Raw genomic sequence first — 10,757 nt, forward strand, 5'->3', positions numbered from 1 at the left:
CTGGTAAGCAGGGTTGGGCCTTGTTGATGTTAGTCGAATTAGATATGGTCCCTTTTATTGTGTTTGGGACAGAAATGAAGTGATATAACACGATTGGATGAGATCTGTAATAAACAAGACATATATGATCAGCACACCAAATTTGGATCAAGACATGTCAAACCAACTAGGATCTTAAACAAACCCAAAGAGACCAGTTGAACCTGAATGAATCTTAATGGATCCATTTTGGATCTACTCAAATCAGACTAGATGCATATTGCAAAGATTAAGCCAATGGACCTGATGTTGAACTAGTTTGAGTCAAGTCAAACATGATTAGACTTATTGGACCCACTTGCACAAAGTACACCATTGGACCAAAGTGAAAATTGCACCTAGAAACCCATACATGTTTGATGGACTTCCCTTTTCACAACATCAAGGTAAGTCCTTAAACTTTATTTATTATTTTATTTGAATTAATGATCAGTATATTTGATTGAATGGGTCATTTTATTAGTTTTTTGAGGTTATTTAAGTGTTGAGTTAAATAACTCAACATTGGATCAAAGTATTGAGATCTAATTTTGAAATTGATTTTAACTCAAAACTCATGGTATGGTTTGGATCTAGTTATGATCCTAATTGAGGCTATCTAGTTATGATTCTAATTGAGGCTCTACCTAATATAGGCGAGTTTTAGATTCAAATTAAAATACAAGACCTAGAATCATTTATATTTGCATAATTGATCTGTATATGCATGTATGCTTTTGTATGGTCCCTCTTTGGATCCTTTGTTTATATGAATTCAGATTTGATTCAGGTTTTATACTAGATCTAGATAGTATCAAGCCGGATGTTTGATTCTAATAATATATTCTGTATGGGTTCAGATTTGACCTAGATGGTAAGATAGATCTAAAAAAGTATAATGTCATATATGGTATGGATCTATTGACAACCCTACTTTTAGTGTTTTCTCTCTCTAATGCACTGTGTGTGTGAACTTTTATTATGGATTAAAGAAAAGTTAAACTTTCCCACCATCACCTCCAAGTAGAATGACAAACTTTTATTTTTTTCCTATGTAATTCCAAAATGATGTCATTTATAATGCACAGATATTTGATCTTGACCGCTATAGTAGAAAGGGGAATTTTGATTGTAAAAAATTGATCATAATTTGATTCGTTCATTTGGACCATTTTCATGGTCTAAAAAATATAAAAGCAAAATCGACACAATCACATGTAGAACATTTTGGGCAAGACAATTCTTGTCTTTATTTCCCTTTCTGATTTTTTTTCTAATGAAAGCAGAACTAAAGAATTCAAACTTAGGTAGGTTGCAATTATTCTGTTAAAAACTATGGAATTCAACATCTAGTCAAGGAGAGATGGCATTACCTCCTCATGAATAAAGCTTAGAATACAGTAAATCTTTTTACTGCTATTTAATTTATGCATACGTTTTACTATATAATGTAAAAACAATATGAATTTAATAATGTTTTGAAAACATTTATCATGTTTGAACTCGCCAATTTTGAAGTAAAATTAATAAAGTTTTATCTTTAAATTTTGCAACAAAATTCTTCTTGAATTTCCCGTAAGCCCTATAGAAATGGAATCATTGCTCATAAATGTTCGCTTGAAGATTATTCATTGTCCCAACTAGTACAAAATATTATTAATTTCATTATCAAATTGCATCATGTGAGCAGTCCTCGTAACTTCATTCCACAGTCTTTTCATAACTTTCATTAAATTTTCTTAATCATGCTTGTGAAAAAATTCAAAGTAGCTCTATTATATGGATAGATGGAATGAACCATCAGGAACTAACTGGTGTGAGAGTGGTAACAAAGGTATCTTTTGCTAAGTAGCTCTAACAGAGGAACCCTCACCAAGAACCATAAAATCTAACATTCAAAACCTGGTGCATAAAATCTTGGTAGATGTTTATGCGATCTTGAGTATGCATCTTAGTGATCTTCCACTCCCTCCTGCTGATGCTACCTATCCTTTGTCGCAATCTGGGCAAGCGGCTCCGGCGTGTTTTGGCTTTTGCTCTTGTTCAGTTCATGGGTTCAACATTTTGTTGATCTTCATGAGTGGTAATGTTGAATTACTTTCGGCTCACCAAGCCTGCCTCCCTGTAAAGTAAACACTGAGTGGGGGTACGGACACCCCCAAGCCCTTGCTAAGTCCACCAGTTAAAAGGCATCTGCACACCTGGTGGGAATTGAACCTAAGACAAAGCCACCTTCTCCCCAGTCCCGCTGCCACTCGGGCAATTTGCTAACAAAGTTGAGTATACTCCGCCGCGGGTAGGAGGGACCTCAAGGGTTTTACCAATCCAAAGCCTGTCAATGTGCAGTCAATGATGAGTTTCTCACTAGCTCCGAACCCGGTTACTCGTGTGAGCCTATCAGGCCAAATTTTGTGCGTATAGTAGTCTACCCGGACCCACATGATAAAAAAAAAAATCATGTAAAATAGTCCAAACCAAATCTCGCACCGGATCTTCTGGAAGTCCGAAAGATCCTGCTAAATGGGTATGGGTTTCTCCACACCCGAACTCATACCAGCTACGTAATTCCGTACAAATACAAAGGACATTTAAGTCATTTGGAAAGTCCAAGGCTTAGTCAACCGACACCCTAGACTTGCCGATACTTGCCAAATAAGGCTACTCAGTACTGGATTCCGTTGGTGTCATTTTCGTAAAAATATTAAACTTCGAGGTCATTTCCCCTCAACGGTGTGATCTTTTTTATCTCCCCCTCTGCTCTGTCTTTTTCCTTCCCTGAATTTCCCCTCGTCTTCCTCCTCCTCCTCCTCCTCCTTCCCCGATCATGGTTCTTTGAGAGAGAGAGAATCTAGAGAGAGAAAGAGATGAGGTGCAGGTTTCACCCGTGCGATCCCGACCGAGTGGGCGTGTGCGCGTCTTGCCTGAGGGAGCGGCTAGAGGCGTTGGTGGCGGAGAGAGAGCACCGGAAACCGCCATCATCGTCGGCAATCCTGGCGGAGCGCCGCCCTTCCACCGCTGCTACCGTCACCACGTCCTGCTCGGACTTCTCCCTCCCCTTCCCGAGATCCGTCTCCCCCTACGTCGCCGCCCGCGACCGGGAGAGCCTCTTCTTCAGCACCCCGCAGGTCTACCCCTCCATGAAGAAGCATCTACAAAACCCTAACCACAGCCCCGCCTCCAAGAAGGAGAAGAGGTTCTCCTTCCTCTCTGCGATCTTCGGCCGCGAGAAGCCCGCTAGGGTTTCATCCTCCTCGTGGCTCTCATCGATCCTGCCCGTCCGGCACAAGAAATCCCGCCTCTTCCCGGCCGGCGGCGGTAGGAATTCTTGCCGGCAGAGGGATTGCGGTATGTCTCCGGTGGCGAGGGGGAGGGACGACGACGGATTGGCCGACGAGGGCGGTTACACGTCCGATTCTCAGGGTGCGAGGGGGAAGCCGGAGGCGTCATCGGCGACGGCGGCGAGGCGGCGACAGCTGCAACACAATCCGTCGGGGTTCGCCTTCTTCCTGAGCCCGCTGATGCGGCCGAGCCCCAACCATCACCACCAGGAACAGGTCAGTTGGGACCTCCCCTCCTCCGGCGAAATTAGGGTTTCCAATTCGGCCAAATATCTCTCCGGGGCTCCCTCTTCTTCCTCCTGCAATCGATCCAGGAAGCTTTCCGATTTTGGAAAATTCCCCTAATTTTCCTCCCATTTTCTTCCTCTGCATTTTTTTTCCTTTTTATTTTTGATGGACTTTCTTCTTCTCCTAATGTGGAAATTCTTTTATATAAAAATTAGAGAAAAAATGAAGGCAAAAGAAAAAAATGGGATCTTGTAGTACCGATGAACTTTGATGGACTATTCATGAATTTCTTTCATTCATTTTTTTTTTTACTTCTCTTTTTTGGTTTTCTTTTTTTTTCTGTTTTTGTTGGGAGGGAAGCAGGTCTCAGTAAGCCGTGTGCTGCGTAAGCATATGACATTTTTACCCTGGGATCTTTATCACAATGGCGTATCTTTCCTGGGATATGGCTGTCATTTGAGAAAGATTGGTAGGGAGTAAAAGACGTGTTCTTTGGATCCGGATCCATGGCCACCCCAATTTTTACCGGACACTATTGGGTCCATTGTAGCGAGAGGAATGTTGGTCGATATGGATCAGCCAGGTATCGAGCGTGGTCGAATGGCCTTGGATGAGGTGAACGCATCCGATCCGCTCGAGTGGCTCGGACAACCAGGCCTAGGTTCGAGTCAAGGTGCAGGAATCCCATACTCGGTCTAGTCAAACTCTTATTGTGTGGCCCAGCAATTGGATCCGGGCCCAGCGCATCCGGTTGCCTTGAAGTAAGGATAGCTTTAAGAGACCTTAAGTAGATTCAAAGCTAAGGATAGCACGACCCTTGAAACTCGGTCCAATGGACCTGGGTCCATGGAGTCCAGACAGGAAACGCTAAGGCGTTTAACTCATGGTCAGGGACGTATTGGTGATTCCGGTGAAAGGCAAGGATGGAATTTAGACTTCGGGTTGGATCTCTGAGATGTACGCGAGGCATAATATTGGTCAACAAGCCCGGATTCTTTCAGTCAGACGACAACGGCTTTTGACTTTTAAATAAAGACGAAAACGCCCTTATGAGCGTGGGAGGGTACTATTGTTATCTGTGAAAAATATTGGGCAAAGAGCGGGTGACTATTGGCTTGGTGTTGGTTGGGGCCCACTTATTTATCAGGGTCCAGGGACTAACATGAAGTCATCCTCTTATGGGGCGTTTGCATGTCACATAATTTAGAATCAGCTGGCAAGATCCAGCCCCAATCCGACCCGTTTGCCCCGTCCCCCGCAACTGCAAGCAAGTTGTACCATCTGCTGCCATGTGTTGCACCGAACTTTTTTCAAAAACCGAGTCGGCCCACTTGGGGGGTGGAACTAAATCGGGTCAGTGCTTCGGGCGCAAAGGCCCCAAACAGTTCCTAACCGGCTCATCTTGCATGTTTTGGGACCTGTATAACTGAGATAGATAAAAAACAATGGCCTTGGACTCGAACCACTTTGGGCTAAGACTCCCTAGTCAATGGACCCACCTACAATTTCTTGGAGCCACTCAAACCTACTCGACCGATCTGGTTCCTTGTTGTATCGGTAGCACGTGGGAGACTATCCATTTGTCTCGTTGTGTATGTGTGTGTGGCTGGCACATGCGAGGGACTTGAGGTTAGGGATGGCAGTGGACCAGGGGAAAGTGGGGCCCCACCCCGCCCCACCTTGCCCCGTTTAGACCAGGGATGAAGGGTATGAAATGGGGATGGAGGGGGGGATGGACTTACACTTTTCTCCGCCCCGTCATGATCTCCACCTAGCCCCGCCACATCCCCCGTCCTTCTAAAGGATGGCAATAGACTACGGGAAAACGAGGCCCCACCCCGCCTCATCCCCGTTTGAACCGGGGATGGAGGACATGAAACGGGGATGAAGGCGGGGGTGGAGGTTAAAATCCATCCCCGTGTGTGGGGGTGGAGGTTGTAAACTTGAGACGGTGTGGGGGTGGAGACCCCTTCCCCCGCCCCGGTCCATTGCCATCCCTACTTGAGGTCAGGCAGGTGTAGTGAAGGGCAATGAATGAGCAGCATCAAAATTGCAGAGTTTTTTTAGTTAAAGTGGGGAACAGGGGGAAGTGGGTGAATTCTGATCCCTTTGGTAGTTGATTCAGTTGATTGAATCATTGAAGCTCTTGAGGCAAATTACCAAAATGCACCTTTAAAAACTGTAGGGTCATAAATTCGCCATAGACCAAGATGGTATTAAATTTCCTCCTCTTTAGGTGGGACCCACAAATTATGGATTTGTTGAACGTTGGTTAGGTAACGTTTAGAAAGGGAAGTACTTTGCTCATGTACAGCATCACCAACTGCCTCCCTTTTTTTTTATGGTGCTAATTTGATACTTATAGTCAAACTGTAATCAATGACGGAAACGAAACTTTCTCTTAGACCACACCATATCCGCACTAAAAGGGGACACGCCATGTCCCTAATCACATGAGCGGACACAAGCAAACATGATGCTGATTTGGATAGCATAGCAATCGTTATTTGTAATATTGTTAAATAATTTTTAATTGTTTTTAAATATCGTTTCAATTAAAACTATGATTTTTAATCTAAAATTTATTAATTAAAAATTAAAGTATTCGGTGTCCTCATGTCCTGTTTTCTTAAAAAAAATTGTAACTTGCGAGTCGAACCGGCTTCATGGCATCCTCATATCTGCGCATGTTTATAACATAGCTTAAAAAAATTAAGCTTTGTTTGGGAGAATAGTTTTTCTTGGACAGAGAAAGTTGGCAGCGAAGCAGGTTATATGTTCCCCCCAAAACATGCAGGTGCGTGTTCTCGGGTCTGAATGAGCGCCACGTATGTAAGCACGGGGGGCTCATTTTTTTGTGTGTCAGCATCACTTAGCATCGGAGTCTGGTGTGTTTGCAAAGACTTAAGTACCCTTTCCCGCCATTAGCATCATAAAATGATGTTTTGAGTAAAGGACAAAAATGTCCTCCCGCAAAAAAGGGTTAAAATCATCATCATTTAAGTCCTAAGGAATTAACTTCTTTGCTTTAGCAGGAGCTTATCGCAATATGTCACGCTAAACGTTCTGGATCACCCTTTGACGATGCACCATCTGCTATAACAGGAGCTTCGATTGACGATGCACCCTTTGCCATCGTGATGCAATGGTTTGGTGTGGACTCGGTACACACCAATCCACGATTCAGGATCCAAACAGATCTAAATGCACGCAGAAGCTTATACGATGCTGAGCCTTAACAGAACTCTGAGAGATGGTTTTTCAGGACCCGAGCACTATACTTCAACAGAAATGATCCAAATGAAAGTTGTGCGCAACTCACACATCTTTCCAACGAATCCAAAAACACCAGATTCGGAGAAGGAATGTCCGTTCCACGGGCTCGGAACCAGGACTGCTAAACAAGTCCAACACAGACTATCAGATTCTACAAACAGACTGTTCAAAGGGGTTTTTGACCCCTCAAACTTTAGAGTTTATAAAAACTCACAACTGATGAAACGTAGGTCAGATCCAAACCTTTCCAGAACACTAAAGATTATAATTTTTTGATATTCCTACAAACCTCTACAAATTTTTGAATTTACAAAATAATATAAGTTATTGTTGTAGGAATTAAAATTCAAATATTCGATGACAACAGAAATTGATATTTTCATAGCATAAAAACAACGATTCAACGAAATCTTTAAACATGAAAGATATATATTTAAATCTTAGCTTTTACAGAATCAAAAAAATCTAAATGTTATGCAGGTAATCTTCAGATAACGGCAAAATACCGATCACTACTCTGACGATTCTGTAGCAGAAAAGAGACAGTGAACTTCTGTAAGTCCGATGTCTTGACAACAAATTTCAGGGACTTAAATGAATGAATCTAAAAAAATGTTCAACTACAAAGTTCTAACAAATTGTGTTAGCTTTTCAGAAAGCTAAAGAACGCAAAAATTCATTCAGAAATGAGCCTGACACTGCTGTTTTATCATATACATCTCTGTTAACTCGTAACGACGTTTTGGTCTTTTGAAAGGGATCCGAGTTCATTCACACACATCAATAACCCTACATAAATTAAGATCAAATGAGATAACTCTTAACATAAAACTCTTCTAAGCATGTATTCGCAACTCTCTAATGATCCAATACAATTTAACAACGGTAAATGTAGAACAATCACAAAATGAATGCGAATAAGAATAGCAAAAGACTAGAACGGAGAAACCAATGATAATATCCAGATTGGAGATGATAATGGCCACCGTTGGGAAGCAATCGATGCCACAAATGAACCTCGAACCGTAGGAATGGATTTCAACCACCATGAACAAGTTATCACATTCACCCTCACAAGGTGATATACAGTTTCACCTTCTTCTCCAAGCAACCTTCCACCAAAATATCCACACTTAAGAAAAATTCCAGCCACACCAAAACTCACGATTTTTCAAATGAAGAAGAAGCCTCCCAACCCCTTGGTCGACCTTTCCTAATTAAAGGTCTTAGTGCTTGGGAAGGGCCACATTAAAGAGGCAATGGGCCTTCCCAAGCCTTGCACCAAAAACGAGCTTGCATGGGCCTCATTTTTGCCAAGGGCTAATAAATCTCCAACAACTACTTTTTTGACTTTGGGCTGGTCAAATTGATTTGAGTAAGGTCCAAGATGGACCACATTCATGTGGCACCAACTAGGATCCCTCATTAAATACAGATCCTGATCCAGATCTGGATCGAGCAGCGAAATTGATCCTGCACCAAAATACATTAGAGAAACGAATTTACAAAAAATAAAAACTACCCTTTGACCTCATACACCCTCTAGTACCACAAAAAGATCATACAGGGTATCAGAACTATTCAGATCCATAGAATCCAGCTCCTAAAAATAAAATAAAATAAAAAACAGAATACATGACACAACAATTGTTGAAACAAAGTCCAAAATATGATTCCACCATAGAATCGTGACAATAAAAAGGAGCACGACGAACATCGGCTAAGTGGGAGATCCGCAAGGACCAGGGATGTCCTACAAGCATGTGGATCACCTTGGGTAGTGATGTTCAAAACAGATCTGGAGATTTGGATTGAGATCCAAATCTGCTTCTGTCTCTAGATGCTCTGCATCATTCCCCCCTAGGTCGAAAGGCTTCATCCTCGAAGCCTGTATATGCTCAAGCATCACTCCATAATCTCTGCACAAGTTCAAAATGTAATCAGGGTAGACACTGTTCAATGCAAATAGAAGAAAACTAAACAGAGCAAAAGATTCAATATTGGAATAACAAAAATATTTGATGCAATGCAATGCAATATGCTCTATAAAATGCAATTCAGATGAATTCAAAGCAGAACAATTGAATTGAATCTCAAAAGCATTTAAGACATTATATTTAATAATCTTACCTTGCATCAACGCACTGCAGATAATTACAAAATTTGGGTCAACAATGGATAACAATTGACTATTTATTATGCAATTCAAAATGTCAAAATTTTCACTAAGCTTTTGATAATCATAAGATAAGTCACAGGCAATACAATGTAACAAGAGACCAAATTTACTATCGGGATTTGTCAAAGAGACAAAATCAACATTATCTACTAAACCCTGGTGGTCATAAACAAGATTTGTGGTTTTAATGCCAACTAGACTTATTGCTTCCCGACTGAAATGAGACTCTAAATTCAACTCCATAGAAGGAGTTTCGACATCTAAGTGTGTATTGACATACATGTCATGTTGATTCTCATTACTAACATCCACCTTTTTGATGTCGACAGTCATGTCAGACGCAACTCGAGATAAAATCATAACGTCCATGTGTTCATAAAATTTCTCGAAGACCAGGCCGTCAAAACTGACATAGGATGTGTCTTCTAGAGGTGTTATTTCCCTAATTGATGAGATATGTGACATCTCATCATGCATCGTCTCAAATATTGGGTCAGAAATGAATTCACTCACATGAACATCCTCAAATATAGGTGAGGGTTCATCCATGATTTCCTCATTAACTTCAATGATAGGATCTCTACCGACTTCGGGAGAACAATCCGCTAGGGAATCCTTTGCGACATTATGAGATTTCAATAAATCTTGAGGTTCACGCCTGATGATGAACACACTGGGTCCCTTGATTTGAGATGCATCGATCTTAAGGGACTCATGAGGCAAAATGGGGACAACAGAATGAGATGGAAGAACCATAACAAGAATGGTGGATTGGACCACAGATGACGAAGTGGAAGACAAAGAAGACAAATCTTTTGAAGGAAGCAACTTGATCTGTCTATCCTCAAAAGTGAAGGAATAAACATTGGACTTATCATGATAGATGACATTTCGGTCATATTGCCAAGGTCTTCCGAGAATAAGATGGCTCGCATCCATAGGGAGCACATCACACCAGACTTGATCGAAGTAGATATTTCCAATAAAAAACTTGACCAAACATTGCCGGTCGACACGAACATTGATGCTCTTTTGGAGCCAAGATATCTGATATGGATGAGGACGAGTCTTACAACTCAAACCTAACTTGGTCATGGCTTCGATCGAAATCAAGTTCTCACAACAACCGGAATCTATGATGAATCTGCATACTTTCTCATTGATGGTACAAGCAGACTCAAAGATGTGAGTCCTTAGCCATCGATCATTTGTTTCTTGCGCAGGGGAGAAAAACATAAATTGGGATGCATGAGTCTGGGGATGTCAACGGGTCGGATATAACCTGACATCTAACCCAAACCCAAATCCTGATTTGGTAGCCAAATCCGGATTTGATTAAAAATCAAATTTGGGTTCAGTATTGAGTTTTGCATTGAAACCCGACCAAAATCCAATTAAAAACGGAATCTGATTAAGTGTAAATATCGGGTTTTAAGCTAGTTGCTTCCAGATTTGGTTTTAACTTTTTCCATTTGACTCTGAATCCAATTAAGTCAGATTTGTTAATGCCTAGATCCAACTCAATTCCGACCTGTTGACATCCCTAATCAACGCTAACTTAATATGCGCATGTTGCCCATGCCCTATTTTTTTGTCTAGTGGGCACGCCACTGCAATTCAACTATTCAAGGGTGGCAGGATCAACTATGTTTTTCTGCTGAACAACTCCTCTAGAGCACCACGCAGACCAGGGCCACCATAGGTGGTATGTAGATGTT

The 10,757-nt window shown here is 41.6% G+C and overlaps 1 protein-coding gene across 1 annotated transcript; it reads left to right on the plus strand.

Moving 5' to 3' along the window:
- Positions 1 to 2,817: 2,817 nt before the first annotated feature.
- On the plus strand, positions 2,818 to 3,848 carry LOC149819086 (uncharacterized). Its single transcript, XM_089985699.1, has one exon. It carries the CDS (start codon positions 2,883 to 2,885, stop codon positions 3,699 to 3,701), a length of 819 nt encoding a protein of 272 aa, XP_089841825.1. The 5' UTR covers positions 2,818 to 2,882; the 3' UTR covers positions 3,702 to 3,848.
- Positions 3,849 to 10,757: the final 6,909 nt, after the last annotated feature.

Source organism: Nuphar pumila, chromosome 13 (assembly GCF_984573655.1).
Source record: "Nuphar pumila chromosome 13, dmNupPumi1.hap1.1, whole genome shotgun sequence".
Lineage (NCBI taxonomy): Eukaryota > Viridiplantae > Streptophyta > Magnoliopsida > Nymphaeales > Nymphaeaceae > Nuphar > Nuphar pumila.